This window comes from Corylus avellana, chromosome 8 (assembly GCF_965113065.1).
Source record: "Corylus avellana chromosome 8, dhCorAvel1.hap1.2, whole genome shotgun sequence".
Taxonomy (NCBI): Eukaryota; Viridiplantae; Streptophyta; class Magnoliopsida; order Fagales; family Betulaceae; genus Corylus; species Corylus avellana.
Window position 1 is genome coordinate 1,874,134 of NC_142497.1, and position 17,509 is coordinate 1,891,642.

Consider the following 17,509-nt stretch of genomic DNA (forward strand, 5'->3'; position numbering starts at 1 on the left):
TAGTGTTGCTTGGTATGTAAATGCAGAGTTCAGTGCTCTTATGTTTTTCATGGCTGTTGCATGAATCCTTTTTATGACCTCTGCAACACCCAACTTTTACTGTGACATCTTTTCCTGCAAAGAGTTGAGATTTCTGAAATGGCATTAAATTCAATTTAATGACATGGTGGCCTTGTAGACCTTTATATGCTGTGCATGGTAAGGAGTACCTAGTGAGCAAGGATTCAAAGATAGCCATTTCTGGACTTCTGCTACATTCTTGAGCTTTAAGGGTGCTCATGGAGATTAATGACAAGGAAAAAACATCAAAGATGGATGATTATGAAGTGATAGAGCAGATAGGTAGAGGAACATTTGGAGCTGCATTTCTTGTTCTTCACAAATTTGAGAGGAAGAAGTAAGAAAAAAATCAATTTCAAAGTCATATTCCTTATGTTCATTATGATTTCAAACATGTTTTCACCTAAAAAAGCTTTTCTTAGTAACATTTTTACTATCTTACACTAGTTCTAATTCTGAAGTTAGATTTTTGGTTTTTGTCCACTGTCTTATTATTATTGCATTGGTAATTTTAGGTATGTATTAAAGATGATTCGATTGTCTAAACTGAAAATTCTAAAACGACTCCAATTAACACCTACTCACACGTCTAGGAGTTTTATAGAAAATATCCAGAAAACAGATCTAACTTAGCAGTTAAAAGATCAACCAAACACTGATATGAAATATGCAATTAAGAACACAGAAATTTGGTTACGAAGAGGAAACCATTTAGAGAACTCTCTAAATGTAAAACCTCTCCGGGGCAGCCAAACCCAGGAAATCAATTCACTATATAGAAGAATAAGGAATACAAGAAGAATAACAAAACCTTTGACTCTTCCTTGCACACGACAAGTGACCCACTTGACTTCTACCTCAGTAGCCCTTTCCAGAACATCTGGCACGATTCTTCTAAAAGATTTCCTTTCACCGGAACTCCGATTGGCTTCACGTATTTTCTCTTCAACAATAATCTTGAACAAATTCTCTCTATCAAAACACTCTAATTTTTCTAAATAAAATACGTAGGCTTAAATGGCAAAATACCGTAGCTTAAATAGAAAAATAAACCTAATAAATCAGCCATGTCCGGATAGGGCAAATCTGGGGTCCGGACAGGCCTCATAAAATGAACTTTCTGGAAATGGGGTTCGGACCCTGCTTCTGGCGGTCCGGACCTCCTCTTCTCAAGATGGTTTCTGGAAATGGGGTCCGGACCCTGCTTCTGGCGGTCCGGACCCCTCCTTCAAAACATTGTTTCTGGTTTTTGTGTCCGGACCCGGCTTCTGGTGGTCCGGACATGCTCTAGAACTTGCTTCCTAAAATACTCATTTTCAACTCCATACATGTAAACCGAATGAGCCAAAACCTGAACTAACAAACTCCCCCTTTGGCCATTCGGGAACAAAAATAATTGTAGTACATGAAAATGACACATCAAAATAACTCCCCCTTTTTGTCTCGGAAGGACAAAGGAAGCAAAACAAAAACTAGAGTTTGAAATAAGAAAACCGACAACCAAGTTTTAACCAGACAACATAAAAAAATTATTCTTGCCAGAAACAAACAACAACAGGAGGGAAAAATTATTCTTGCCAAAAGCTTTCCTTGATGGACTTCACATCTTTCATCCCAAGGAGGACGCAGCTGGAGAATCTTGAGCAAGTGGAGGCGCCTACGTAGCTGGAGCGTGAAGTCGAAGTTGGGCATTTGACTTCATCATAGTTGCTTTTCCAAAGTAACCTTCAGGAGCTTCCATATGTTCATTTGCAGCAATTTTTGGCAAAGTAGCGTGCAAAATCTTCGTAATGAGAGCGCCAATGGAACACAATTGCAAAACTGAGTCTTTGAGGCAATTTATCAAACACGTGAGGGGCAAAGAAAATTCATCCGTGAACAGTCCATGGCAAACTAAGGAACCCATCCCCAAATACATGATAGATGATGTATTGTGCAACAGCCATGTGAGATAGAAAGAATGACCAATAAGAATCAAACAGATAAGCAATTCGGAATCGCACAATTAAACCCAAACATTCACATATTGCAAGTTGAAATCAAATCGAAAAGGAATAATGGAAGAAGCATACCTTGGATGATGCCAAAGTGTTGAGCCTTTAAGAAATGAAATCACCGAGAAAGAAAGAAAAAAAATGAATTTTTTTTTTTTTTTAAACAAAACACCAAAAAAAAAAAACACAACTTGTATAGATAAGCAATAAATCATGCATGCCCGTATGAATATCTTAACAATTCGGAGTGATCAACAAGCTACACTTACACCGTAAATGTACCATATGCATGACACAATCTTAGTCTGTGAATGCAGTCAAGTAGGCAATAATCAGAAATCTCATGTGATGGTGTAGTGTGTGAAAACTCCCATTAAATAAGATTGCATCAGTGGAAAGGAAATCTAGGCAGACACTTTGTAAATGAAAGACAAACAGTCTGATTCAAGCCACAGTAAAACCTTATAATGTTAGGACCTAGATTCCCTCATCCGATACACTCCCCCTGAGACTAATCATTCGCTTTTACCATGTCCTTTAGTAATCATCTATTTTCGTAATGATTTGATCACTGATTCTTTCTTTAGGGACAGACAGAAGTAAAACTAAGTCATTTGAGCTTATTTTATGCCCCTTTTTTTTTTTTTGGAAAATGTTGGAATTTTTTAGGAGCTAGGTTCAACTAACGAGTTGGTCAAGTGGATAGAACTGACACTACCTATCTTCCAAGCAAAATGTTTGCTCCAAATTCCCAAACATACAACAAAAATCTAAACCTAATGGGGGCAAAAAGTTCACAATTTCAAACATGAGAAAAACTGACTCTTACTCCTTTAACAGTCTTCAGAAAAACAAGGTATATCAGAAACATATGGAGCAATAGATGTAAATTGCAGAAATATTGACCCCACTCATATGTAAAATATTCATTTGAGCACAAGACATGAGAAACTGAGTATCTAACAATTAAAACAATCTAAAAGAATAAAAAATAATCAAAGAAAATAAAAACAAAGCAAACAAAAATTAAAAAAATGCCCTAGAACAGCTATAGACAAATATCAATATGCTCAATTTCTAGGCATGGTCTATGTGCCCACCTAATCTAGGTGAGTCCATTACCACTCCCCCTCAATGGGTGAATGGTATTAATCTTCTTGACCCAAACTTTCTTCACATCAGGGACAACTATATGACTCTTATCCAAGACATCTAACCGTGTTACTACGTCTCTCATCATGTTGAATAATTTCTCATAACTATTTTTAGAATGGAAATATTCTCTTTTAGGCTCATGACTGTTAAGCTGAAAACACTTAGGACGAATATGTCCAATCTTACCACAGTTATGACACGTAGGAATAAACCTTTGAGAAGGTTGGTTCCTTAACATATGCACACTTCTCGACTTAGAACTAGACATATAGGAATCAGTTAGAGTTCCCTTACCTTTTCCACCTTTGGAAATTTGAGGAGAAATTACCTTCTTTTCAGCCAAGCTATCTTCTTTGTTCACTGGTTTCACAAAAATCATCTTTGAAGAAGAAGCAACATTAGTAGATAAAATAGCAGATTTATCAAAACCCAATCCAGTTCTATCAAACGAATGTTTCTGATTATGTAGCATTTGATTTAGCTTTTCACTAGAGAATTTTGTTAAATGATTCTTTGATTCATTCAATTCATTCTCTAAGGATTTCACTTTGGCAATTAGCATTTGATTTTCAGACATCAAAGTATTATGAGTAGCAAGAGAATCAGTTAAGGTGACAGAAAGTTGATCATTTTCAAGATTAACCTCTTTGAGTTTCTTCAAGTGCTGTCTATTCAGCTTTTTCAGTTTAGTGCATTCCACAAAGAGATTATTATAAGCATTTTGCAGATCATTTTCCTCTTCCGAATCATTATCGGACACACCTTGTTTGTCTTGAGAATTACACTCACTATCATCATGCTCACTCTCATAACTAACTCCAAATGCTAAGTAATTAACTCCCTGTTCAGCATTGTCCTTGTCTGACTCATCACTTTGAGTCACATTAAATGCCTTGCCATTTGACTTTCTCAAGTTAGCACAGTCAACACGAATGTGCCCATGTCCTCCACATTCGTGACACTTGATACCTCTAGGTGACTTTCCTTTCTCAACATTCTCATTTCTAGATTTCTCAGAAAATTGTAAATTGCTATTTCTAAAATTTCCTTTCTTGGCTCTAAAGAATTTCCTAAACTTCTTAGCAAACATAGCAATTTCTTCCTCATTTCCAGAATCCTCAGCAGATGAACCACAAGAGTCAACCTTAACATTTTTTGCCTTAAGAGCAATATTTTTGGTGTTCTTGTGTTTAGGAAGAATTAGCTCAAAGGTCTGAAGGGAACCTACAAGTTCTTCTACTCTCATAGTATCTAAGTCCTTGCTCTGTTGTATAGTAGCAATTTGGGGAATAAACCTCTCAGGCAAAGATCTTAAGATTTTTTTCACCACTTTAGCATCATCCATTTTCTTTCCCAAATTAATGGTAGAGTTTCTAATGGCACTAAGCTTTGAATAAAATTCATCAAAAGTTTCATCTTCCTGCATTCTAATCTCCTCAAACTGAGAAACCAACATTTGAATTTTTGAAGTTCTAACAACCTTAGTTCCTTCATGTGTGATTTCTAAAGTTTCCCAGGCTTCTTTAGCTATTTCACATCTAGAAATTCTAGAAAATTCCTCATTTGAAATAGAGATGTAAATAACATTTATAGCTTTGTCATTCGCAGTAGCATTATTCTTTTCCTCTGTTGTCCATTTAGCTATTGCTTTTTCTGGACGTGTCCATCCAGATTCGACAATATGCCAAACATTAATGGATTTAAAATATGCTCTCATACGAATTTTCCAAAGCGTATAATTTGTTCCGTCAAAGACGGGAAGAGAATTAGGAGCAACAGTATGAGACATTTGATATGGAGTCTCGGATCACACTCAGGAAATAAATCCTTCACAGAGTGAACCCGCTCTGATACCAATTGAAAATTCTAAAACGACTCCAATTAACACCTACTCACACGTCTAGGAGTTTTATAGAAAATATCCAGAAAACAGATCTAACTTAGCAGTTAAAAGATCAACCAAACACTGATATGAAATATGCAATTAAGAACACAGAAATTTGGTTACGAAGAGGAAACCATTTAGAGAACTCTCTAAATGTAAAACCTCTCCGGGGCAGCCAAACCCAGGAAATCAATTCACTATATAGAAGAATAAGGAATACAAGAAGAATAACAAAACCTTTGACTCTTCCTTGCACACGACAAGTGACTCACTTGACTTCTACCTCAGTAGCCCTTTCCAGAACATCTGGCACGATTCTTCTAAAAGATTTCCTTTCACCGGAACTCCGATTGGCTTCACGTATTTTCTCTTCAACAATAATCTTGAACAAATTCTCTCTATCAAAACACCCTAATTTTTCTAAATAAAATACGTAGGCTTAAATGGCAAAATACCGTAGCTTAAATAGAAAAATAAACCTAATAAATCAGCCATGTCCGGACAGGGCAAATCTGGGGTCCGGACAGGCCTCATAAAATGAACTTTCTGGAAATGGGGTCCGGACCCTGCTTCTGGCGGTCCGGACCCCTCCTTCAAAAAATTGTTTCTGGAAATAGGGTCCGGACCCTGCTTCTGGCGGTCCGGACCTCCCCTTCTCAAGATGGTTTCTGGAAATGGGGTCCGGACCCTGCTTCTGGCGGTCCGGACCCCTCCTTCAAAACATTGTTTCTGGTTTTTGTGTCCGGACCCGGCTTCTGGTGGTCCGGACATGCTCTAGAACTTGCTTCCTAAAATACTCATTTTCAACTCCATACATGTAAACCGAATGAGCCAAAACCTAAACTAACATAAACAAACAGAGAAATTCAAGCGTGCGGCTCATCGAGAGGTTATCCTTCTGAATATATACTCTGTATGCCAGTATAAATTTTTGGCTTTGCAGAATGAAATTTTGGTTTTTGGCAATAGTGTTCCTATTATATTTTTCATCAAATTGAATTCTCTGAAATTCTCTCACATTTACAATGTTTATGCTTATGCTTTCTCTGATATCGTCTTCCATTGGAATTTCAGTGACTGCAATAGTTTACTTTATAGATATAGTTAAGTTTTAGCAAGAAGACATAATACAAAAGGAAGGTGTAATTGCTTCTTGATCTTTTAAGTCTGGCTATGAAAAACTATTCTTTAAGGACCCCCATTCTAGGCACCTGGCAAAAAAAGGGTACTATCATGCAGGAAATTTTCATATTGACTATTCTGACGATCATTTTAGAGAAAAAGAAAAGAAAAGAAGTTTTCTAAATTAGGAAAAAGGGAATGGATTTAATCATTTTTGTGGTCATGATTCATGAAGACAGGTATGAGCTTATAAAACAAATCATGTTCAAGTAAGGTCCTGATTCAATCATTTCTATCTGAAAAGAAAACCAGATCGTTTTCGTTTGTAAACAATTAAATTTCTATTGTGAGAAACATCTGCTTGCTTACTTAAATCCAAGACCGTTTTTTGGTAAGTTACTTGAATACAAGATGCATACAAAAGCTATGTAACTTCTGACATTTGGTCCTGCTGCAGATGAAAATAATAGCACAGCTAAATTACCAGTATATTGTGGAGTACAGAGATGAATGGGTGGAAAAGCTAGTCTATTAGCAAAGTGTTACTTCTGTAATTTACCCCATAATCAGAATTAGATTAAAATTTTCCATTTTATTTGCATGAACTTAAGAAAACATTATAATTTGAAAATCTTGTCCTGAGAACCCTGAACCTTATTATCAGGTTGGTTTTTCATTCATGTACTACAGGAATGCTGTGTGTGCATTGTGACAAGTTAGTGTGAGGAAGGAGATATGTAAGTCAGAACTACTTAAAACCTTGAACTTAGCATATTAAGTATCTAAATTGCTGGATTCTAAGCAAGTTGAGGGCCATTGCTCATTGGTGAAAGAACTTTGAAACGGAATTATCATGCATCCCACTATTTCTTTTACTCTTGCCTTATCTTCTAAACTCCTTTTTCCTGAGAATCTAAAGCAAAGCTAATGCTGGAACTAGAAATTCTTTTTTGAACTTTCTTCTCAAATAAGCCTGTATATATACTTTTCTGTGACTTTCTAAAACTAATCATACAGGGCTGAGATGATAAAGAAAGCTAGAGGAACATTTCTTCCAGAAGAGGTAGGGAACATAAAATAACTACATGAAATGGAAGTCCCTTCATGGAATTACATATGGCAACTTGCACCTGATACACAAAATCTTTTTAAGTTTTAACCCAGAAGCTCTGATAATGGCTGACCCAGCTGTTGCTAGCGGTTGACTAGCTCCACTCCAACCATGTTCTTCACGGAGATTTAAAGGTACATACCTCTAGCTGCTATGAGTTATTCTGAGCAGAATATTTGCTGCAGTAATTAACTTTTTTAAAACCTAATTTCTGTGCTCCAACATATTCCTTACAAAGAGCAATGACATCAGGCTAGGTGAGGAGGCATTTACATGAATTTTTATACACCATATTTGTTTTCATTTGTCTTTGAACAATGTTTATCCCACGTTATATTTACAGGTGATTTCGGACTTGCAAAACTACTCCACAAAGATGACCTTGCTTCCTCGGTAGTGGTTGAATTTCCTCTATGCCCCAATGGTATTAGTGAATTGGCTGCAATGTTTGCTATTAAAATAGCAGTTACAATGATAATTGCTGCATCCCAAGAGGAAATACATTTAAAAAAGTCATACTTGTCTGACAGGAGATCAAAATAAAAAGTAGAATTGATTTAGCCAAAACGGATCAAGGCTTTGACCTACTCCTTCCTCTCCTTTGAGAGCTCACACCAAGATGGATCATGGATATTGAAAATTTTGGATTTAGACCCCAAGTTGTTAAACACACAATTACCAAGAAAATTTCCACAGTGATCAAAACCAAAATCCAAGAAAGCAATAAAAAAATTAACACAAATTTTTTTGGTAACGAAGTGAAAACTTTTTGAAAAACTCTTCAGAAGTAGAATTACTCCGAGGGTTAGCCAACACCAACGGAATGCACTAAACAAGACTTTGTTATAGATTGTTCTACTTACAAGACCTTTGTAACTCTGAAGATTCAATCTTGTAACCCCGGTAAACGAAACAGTTGTCAAATGTGGAAAATCACCACATTTCAGAGCTTCTATGAGAGGTGTTTTTGGCTATTTAACTAGACCCTATCACTGTTTCTACTAATGATTCTCTTCTTACTCTAAGAGCTGTTTTTTTCAATAGTTAATTTTCCTACAATTGAAGTTCTTATTGAAATCTGACTGGTCATATTAACATATTTATTGTAATGCATATACAATGTAGGTTGTTGGCACTCCCATCTACATGTGCCCCGAGCTTCTGGCAGATACACCATATGGATACAAATCGGATATATGGTCATTAGGTTATATATATCTGCTGACATTATTCACTAGTCATGTCTAGCAACCCAGTGGTATTACAACTCCAGAAATAACATTGGCTAATGTGACATGTTGCTGCATGTTTGAAATAGCTGCACATCAACCTGCATTTAGAGCTCCTGTAAGTGTTGCCTTGACCTATAACTATTGCATTTTCAACGCGATGGAGTTGAGTATTGAACTATATATTTCAATTGCTGGCTAACAAGTAAATCGGATTATTGACAAATTAATGTAACAGGATTTGGCAGGACTTGTTAACAAAATAAACCGATCATACATGTCCCCACTTCCAATTGTGTATTCTTCTGCATTGTAAGTGAATGTTATGATTTTTTTTTTTTTTTTTTTTTTTTCTGTAAGTAAGTATACAAAAGCAAATATACAGAAAGGAATTATACAACTAAGATTGGATGGAATTTGGAATGCAGGAAACAATTAATCAAGAGCATGTTAAGAAAGAACCCTGACCACAGACCAACAGTGAGTTCAAATTGCCAAACTCTTGTCATATCTTTCTGAAAGCAATGTCTATAATTTCTTGAAACTTTCACCACATTTTAGGCTGCAGAGCTGCTGAGGCATCCCCATTTACAACCATACCTTGCTCAATGCTCCAATATATCACCTGTTTTTATACCAGTGAAGTCTGAGTGCAGTAGCAAAATTAGACCAAAAGGAACCCATCTGTCTAATAAAGTTAGCGTTGGAAAAGACACCAGAGGTGGAAAGGCAAGGCCATCAAAGAATTTGGGAAGTGTTCAGGTAGGAAAAGCACATGCATTCAGTAAGGCCCCAGCAAAGGAAACCAACATCTGTGGTTTTCTTGAAATTGAAGTTGAGACAAGAATAGTAGATTGCACTAGCTGTCCTGAGAAAACATCAAAAGCAGTAAAGGGTTCTAGAGTTATCTCCAATTCTGTTGAACAAATTGGAAATGCCAACTCTGAAACAGCCTTGGTGCATATGTTGTCAGCACATGCAGATAGGAAACAAGGTGTTCCTCTAAGCCAAGATGCTCTTCACATTCTACAATAAACCCTAGCTCATATCTGACAAATGCTTCCACTGAAAATGCACCATTAGAAGGTAAAGTCACACTTCCATGTGAAAATGGTCTAATCTCTAGTAAGCAAACAGAGAAAGAAGAAAAAGCTGTGTCATCAAGAGAAACAGCAATTTGGTTGACACAGAGCCTATTGAACATTCGCAAAACTGGCAGTGCAGCCCAGCAGAAATGTAATTTCAATAGTTCTTCACTTGTAATCTCATTAAGTAGACAAAATTTCTAGATTTCAAAAGCTAAGTTCTCTTTCATAATCCGAAAATCATTGTAAACATTTTACCCTTTAATTTCACCCTTAATTTAACCCTTTGAAATTCCTAAATTCATATGTTTCTTGATGGATAATGAGATCTTTGACTTAAATTTATAAAGCCAATCAGCCTACTAATTAGATGCCTTTTGATAGTTGGAAATTTTGGCTGAATTGGAGGTTTAGAAGAGACAATGCCAGAGCATACAAGTGAAATTGCATTCCTGAGGACTGCCTATTTATTATGCATTGGAAAGCCGTGCAACATATAATGACCAAATAAGTTGTGGCTTATCATCGCGGATCAACAGTAAATGGCATGACAAACAAAGTAGCCAAGATTAATTAATTTTCTCCAAGACGGTGATCACATTGAACGCAAATTGGAAATATGAAAACTAACAAAACCTTAATTTATTCAAATTGAAACTCAGGAAACCAAAATGACAGACTCTATAACGACCAATTGATAACAGACTCTACAGCGACCAATATGCAATTTTAAAGAAAAAAATTATACACCTATCTTTTACGTCATCCATGAATTCGAAATATGCAACTCTCCACTTATAGCTAAGAACTAATGAGCCACAAACTCCCCAAAAACCTGTAATAAAGCCAAGAACCACAGTAATTGGAAACCATGGGATTCTAGGCCCATCGTCCTCATCCCGAATATCTCCCTCGTTGCTAACAATATGGGCGCACTCATGTGGAAGAGGGGGGCCACAAAGTCCGGGGTTGCCCTCATATGCAGAGGCATCAAAGCTCTGGAGCTGAGTGCCTGATGGTATTGGTCCATGCAAATTGTTGTTTGCAACACTAAATTGAGACATGAAATGAAGACTACTCAGTGATGCTGGAAGTTTGCCAGACAACCGATTTCTAGAGAGGTCTAATGCTTCCAAGTTTGTGAGCTCTGAAATTTGGTCTGGAATGTTGCCTGAGAAGTTGTTCTGACTAAAATCCAGCTCAGAAAGAAGCTTCAAACAACCAATCTCAATTGGGATGTTTCCGCTAAGATTATTGTTTGCAACAATAATTGCTGGTCCCAGGCTTGAGAGAAAATTGAGCTGTGTAGAAGTATTGAGGTTAAAAAATATTGGTAAATCCCAATGATTATTGTCTACAAGAGCCTTTGGTGACACTAATGTTTGCAATCCACAAAATTCCTTTGGAAATTCACCTGAAATGAGGTTGTCAGCTAACTCTAAACGAAAGAGCCTTGGAAGAGTCAACAACCAATTTGGAATTGAATCCGTGATACGATTGTTATCTAGATTTAGAAATTTTAGCTTCTTAAGCCTAGATAGCCATATAGGCAGTTGACCAGACAGTTGGCACGAGTCAAGGGTAAACAATTGGAGATTTCGAAATCCATCAGAATCAACTATATTGTCATCACTTGGCATTGCCTCGTGTAGAAAATTCCGTCCAAGGAAGAGTACACTGAGTGCCTTGCAACGCATCAAAATCTTGATTGCGTATGTGATATTGGTTAACCTGTTGCTACTAAGTGAAAGGAAAGATAAGAATTTTAATTGAAGCACCTCAGGTTGGATTTGTCCCTTGAGTTGGTTTCGGGCTAGACGGATTGCGGTCAAGGACTTGCATGAGTAAAGGCTTACTGGAAAGTTACCAAAAAACTTATTATCCCCAAGGTCAATTACAATAAGTTGATGAAGACTAGAGAAATTAAAGGTAGAGATGTTTCCTTCAAGGAAATTGGATCGTAAGAACAATTTTGTGAGATTTGTGCAATTCACCAAAGATGGGGGCAAAGAACCTGTTAAGGAGTTCCCATCAAGGAGTAGGTGCTTTAATTTGGAGAGCTTCCCTATATTCACTAGGAGCTTGCCACTTAATTTATTGCGATATAACTCAAGGTAAGTGAGTTTGGCAAGGTTCACAATGTCACCGCTAATTGGTCCTGAAAGATCATTGGAAGGCAAAGAGATTTCTTCTAATCCAGTCGCATTGTATATATCTTGAGGAAGCAATCCAGAGAGAGAATTAAAACCTGCCCGGAAAACGATGAGTTTGGAACATGCCCCTAGTCCACGAGGAATATGGCCACTATGATGATTATGGGAGAAATCGAGGAACTTGACGACTGAAGAGTTGATGCAAGGAAAGGAAGGAATCGGGCCTGCGAGATTATTGTTGCTGACATTGAGGTCGGTCAACCTCCATGCTCTTTGAAGTAATGAAGATTGGATTGTCTCATTGAAATGATTACTAGATATGTCAACAATTTGAATGGAGTTAGGCCAGCCAGATATATCTCCAAATAAATGGTTGTAGCTCAAATCAAGGACCTTGAGTTGATTCAAGGAAGAAAACAATCCCTTAGGGAGAGGACCTGAAAGTAAATTGTGGGAGAGATTAAGGTGAGAGAGATGGGTGAGATTTCCAAGAGAGGGAGATATACTCCCGCTAAGGCCCTTAGAAGGTAACCAAATATGGGTGACTTGACTTTTAGGATCACAAGAAATGCCTTCCCACTTGCAACAATCAATGGAAGACCAATTTAGAGGAGGAGAAGACATATGGTTGAAGTCTAAGGACGAGAGAGAGTCACGGTCTATTTGGTTGCAGGCATGGTTGGTGGAGAAAATACGCCAGAGAAACAAGGTCATGAAGAGGTGATGAAAAGGGGTTAAATCTAGCATGCTTCTTCTTTAATACGCCAAACCTGAAGAAGAATGGATGATTATGAAGTATCCTAAAACGACTAATATATATATAATCATGTCAACTGACACAACTCTTTTCTGTGCAAGTCTACCACTCAAAGTCTCTAAATGGAAACACGAAACACGACTATAGCCACCATGTCATATCGTGTACAATATACGCTTTAGACAGAATGTGATTCACGAGTAACAAGAAGACTAGTAGACAGACATGTGATTCACGGCTAAACCAACAAAAAAGAACGATAATTTCCTCTTCCTTTTTTTTTTTTTTTTTTTTTTTTTTTTCAGGAAAAAAGATCATTTCCTAACAACAATATAAAGCCCGATAAACCTTTTTTTTTTAAAGTACATAACATTTAAACAAAAAACAAAGGAAACAATTAAACATTAACAACAGGAAAACACAAACGAAACAGAAATATGATGGAATGTAAATTAAAGATAAATCAGGATTTTGTGGTTGATGTTGAAACACCAAATATAACATTTGATATTTTAAATTAGTGAAAACTAAAGTCAACAAAGTTTATGATCTTGCCAAAATAGAGAAAGATGCGTTCATGATTCCTATTACCTCCGTTGCTTCGAGTCGGCATTTAATATTGGGAGTTGTGGGTTGGATCATTTTCGGATTTTATTCGCTTTGAAAAATAATGAAAGCTCTTATTACTTGGCTGTATTAGAGTATGTTGGGTTTTGAATTGTCAAATTCAATGACAAAATACATTCATCTGCAAGCTCGTCTGCAGTGTGTACGTACGAGGTGTTGTGTGAGGACCACCAAGGTGCCTGTTTGAAGTCATATGTATATTTTCAGAGTAACTATGATATCAGAGATGTGTAGTTTAGAAGAAGTCCACAAATTAGGAAGAGGAAACGTAGAAAGAAAGATTGAGTTGAATTGGAGAAAGAAGGGTACTATTTTCTTTGAGTTATTGTATTGTTCAATGTGGAACGTATCGAGAAGAATGTACGTGACATTGTGTTGAAGAATATTGGTGGAAAAATGTTCTAAGTGTTCTAAGGGTAATATGGAAGGAACTACACTTTGGAAGATGGTGACTCCTGTTACATTCTCAAAAATGTGTGTGGTTAATGGTTTTTTTTTTTTTTTTTTCAACTGCCTTCAAAAGTTGTTAGGCGATTAAGCGGTTAGGCTGATTGGAGGTTTAGAAGAGAGAATGATAGAGCATACAAGTGAAATTGTATTTTTTGAGGACTGCCCTTTTGTTCTGTTCTCACATTTTTTGAAGAATTTGTTTCTTGTCTCTCTTTTTATTATGCAAAGGAAAGCTTTGCAACATATAATATATTTGAAGACCTCTCCACTTTCCATTTTGCTTTTCATATTGACTATTCTGTCAAACATTTCTGTGGTCATGAAGACAGAGGAATGAGCTTATAAAACAAATCATGTTCAAGTAAGAAATCATGTTCAAGTAAGGTCCAGATTCAATCATTTCTATCTGACAAGAAAACTAGACTGTTTTTGTTTGTAAACAATTACATTTATATTTTGAGAAGCATCTGCTTGCTTAAATCCAAGACTATTTTGGTAAGCTACTTAAATCCAAGACTTTTTTTTGGTAAGTTACTTAAATCCAAGATGCATACAAAAGCTATGTAACTTCTAACATTTGGTCCTGCTGCAGATGAAAATAATAGCACAGCTAAATAACCCGTATATTGTGGAGTAAAAAAATGCATGGGTGGAAAAGGTAGTCTATTAGCAAGGTGTTACTTCTGTAATTTTACCCCACAATCAGAATTAGATTAAAATTTTCCATTTTATTTGCATGAATGTAAGAAAACATTATAATTTGAAAATCATGTCCTGAGAACCACCCTGAACCTTATTATCAGGTTGGTTTTTGATTCATGTACTACAGGAATGCCGTGTGTGCATTGTGACAAGTTACTGTGAAGGAGGAGATATGTAAGTCAGCACTACTTAAAACCTTGAACTTAGCATATTAAGCATCTAAATTGCTGGATTCTAAGCAAGTTGAGGGCCATGGCTCATTCCAGTATTTCTTTTACTCTTGCCTTATCTTCTGAACTCCTTTTTCCTTATAATCTAAAGAAATTCTTTTTTGAACTTTCTACTCAAAGAAGCCTGTATATATACTTTTCTGTGAGTTTCTAATACTAATCATACAGGGCTGAGATGATAAAGAAAACTAGAGGAACATTTCTTCCAGAAGAGGTAGGGAACATAAAATAACTACATGAAATGGAAGTCCTTGTACCTGATACACAAAATCTTTTAAGTTTTAATCCAGAAGCTCTGCAAATGGATGACCCAGCTGTTGCTAGCGGTTGACTACGTCCACTCCAACCGTGTTCTTCACAGAGATTTAAAGGTACATACCTCTAGCTGCTATGAGTTATTCTGATCAGAATATCTTGCTGCAGTAATTAATCAACTTTTTTTTATCACCTAATTTCAGTGCTCGAATATATTCCTTACCAAGAGCAATGACATCAGGTTAGGTGAGAAGGCACTTACATGAATTTTTATGCACCAGATTTGATTTCATTTGTCTTTGAACAATGCTTATCCCACATTATAATTACAGGTGATTTCGGACTTGCAAAACTACTCAACAAAGATGACCTTGCTTCCTCGGTAATGGTTGAATTTCCTCTATGCCCCAGTGGTATTAGTGAATTGGCTGCAATCTTTGATATTAAAGTAGCAGTTACAATGATAACTGCTGCATCCCACGAGGAAATATGTTTAAAAAAGTGATGCTTGCCTGACAGGAGATGAAAATAAAAGGTAGAATAGATTTAGCCAAAACGGATCAAGGCTTTGACCTACTCCTTCCTCTCCTTTGAGAGCTCACACCAAGATGGATCATGGATATTGAAAATTCTGGATTTAGACCCCAAGTTGTTAAACACACAATTACCAAGAAAATTTCCACAGTGATCAAAACCAAAATCCAAGAAAGCAATAGAAAAATTAACACAAATTTTTTTGGGAACGAAGTGAAAACTTTTTAAAAAACTCTTCAGAAGTAGAATTACTCCGAGGGCTAGCCAACACCAACGGAATACACTATACAAGACTTTGTTATAGATTGTTCTACTTACAAAACCATTGTAATTCTGAAGATTCAATCTTGTAACCCCTGTAAACGGAACAGTTGTCAAATGTGGAAAACACCACATTTCAGGGCTTCTTTGAGAGGTGTTTTTGGCTATTTAACTAGACCCTGTCACTGTTTTTACTAATGATTCTCTTCTTACCCTAAGAGCTGTTTTTTCAATAGTTAATTTTCCTACAATTGAAGTTCTTATTGAAATATGACTGCTCATATTAACATATTTATTGTAATCCATATACAATGTAGGTTGTTGGCACTCCCTTCTACATGTGCCCAAGGCTTTTGGCAGATATACCATATGGATACAAATCTGATATACGGTCATTAGGTTATAAATATCTTCTGACATTATTCACTAGTCATGTCTAGCAACCCAGTGGTATTACAACTCCAGAAAATAACATTTGCTAATGTGACAGGTTGCTGCATGTTTGAAATAGCTGCACATCAACCTGCATTTAGAGCTCCTGTAAGTGTTGGCTTGACCTATACCTATTGCATTTTTTGACGCAATGCAGTTGAGTATTAAACTACATATTTCAATTGCTACTAACAAGTAAATCAGATTATTGACAAATTAATGTAACAGGATTTGTCAGGACTTGTTACCAAAATAAACGAATCATACATGTCCCCACTTCCAATTGTGTATTCTTCTGCATTGTAAGTGCATGTAATGATTTTTTCCGTAAGTATACAAAAGCAAATATACAGAAAGGAATTATACAATTAAGATTGGATGGAATTTGGAATGTAGGAAACAATTAATCAAGAGCATGTTAAGAAAGAACCCTGACCATAGACCAACAGTGAGTTCAAATTGCCAAATTGTGTCATATCTTTCTGAAAGCAATGTCTTTTCCTGAAAATTTCATCACATTTTAGGCTACAGAGCTGCTGAGGCATCCCCATTTACAGCCATACCTTGCTCAATGCTCCAATATATCACTTGTTTTTATACCAGTGAAGTCTGAACACAGCAGCAAACTTAGACCAAAAGGAACCCAACTGTCTAACAAAGTTAGTGTTGGAAAAGACACCAGAAGTGGAAAGGTAAGGCCATCAAAGAATTTGGGAAGTGTTCAGGTAGGTTCGACTTGCTGTCCTGAGAAAACATCAAAAGCAATAAAGGGTTCTAGAGTTATCTCCAATTCTGTTGAACAAATTGGAAACGGCAACTCAGAAACAGCCTTGGTGCATACGTTGTCAGCACATGCAGATAGGAAACTAGGGTGTTCCTTTAAGCCAAGATGCTCTTCACATTCTACAATAAACCCTAGCTCATATATGATAAATGCTTCCACTGAAAATCCATCATTGGAAGGTAAAGTCACACTGCTATGTGAAAAAGAATTTAATGCAAGGGAAAATGGTCTTATCTTTAGTAAACAAACAGAGAAAGAAGATATTTACGAATTGAATGGAGCTTCTAGTGACATCTCATCAATGAGTACACTGACTTTGGATCATGGTTATGAAGCAAGGATTGAATGGGACCCCCAAACCCGGCAAAGAGCAGAAGGTCTGGAGTCACTACTAGAGATCTATTCAGATTTACTAAAATAGGAAAGGCTTGAGGAACTTGCAGGAGTGTTGAGACCTTTCGGTGAACAAGAAGCTGTGTCATCAAGAAAAACAGCAATTTGACACAGAGCCTAATGAATATTCGCAAAACTGGCAGTGCAGCCTAGCAGAAATGGATTTTCAATGCTTCTTCACTTGTAATTTCATTAAGTAGACAAATTTTCTAGATTTCAAAAGCTAAGTTCACTTTCATAATCCGGAAATCATTGTAAAACTTTTTACCCTTATTTAACTCTTGAAATTC

General features: G+C 36.5%; 1 protein-coding gene and 2 pseudogenes across 1 annotated transcript; 2 read left to right on the forward strand and 1 right to left on the reverse strand.

Annotated features, from left to right (window-relative positions):
- Nucleotides 1-311: 311 nt before the first annotated feature.
- LOC132163988 (serine/threonine-protein kinase Nek6-like) lies at nt 312-17,247 on the forward strand (annotated as a pseudogene).
- On the forward strand, nt 7,392-9,591 carry LOC148583965 (serine/threonine-protein kinase Nek6-like). Its single transcript, XM_088519043.1, has 6 exons — nt 7,392-7,416; nt 7,671-7,792; nt 8,576-8,674; nt 8,795-8,868; nt 8,985-9,036; nt 9,118-9,591. Exons 1-6 carry the CDS (start codon nt 7,392-7,394, stop codon nt 9,589-9,591), a joined length of 846 nt encoding a protein of 281 aa, XP_088375169.1.
- Nucleotides 10,349-12,574, reverse strand: LOC148583966 (tyrosine-sulfated glycopeptide receptor 1 pseudogene; annotated as a pseudogene).
- Nucleotides 17,248-17,509: the final 262 nt, after the last annotated feature.

Coding starts and splice junctions, on each gene's coding strand:
- LOC148583965 (XM_088519043.1), top strand. CDS start 7,392: ATGGCTGACCCAGCTGTTGCTAGCG. Junction 8,675..8,794: donor AACCTGCATTTAGAGCTCCT/GTAAGTGTTGCC, acceptor TTAATGTAACAG/GATTTGGCAGGACTTGTTAA. Junction 8,869..8,984: donor ATTGTGTATTCTTCTGCATT/GTAAGTGAATGT, acceptor TTTGGAATGCAG/GAAACAATTAATCAAGAGCA.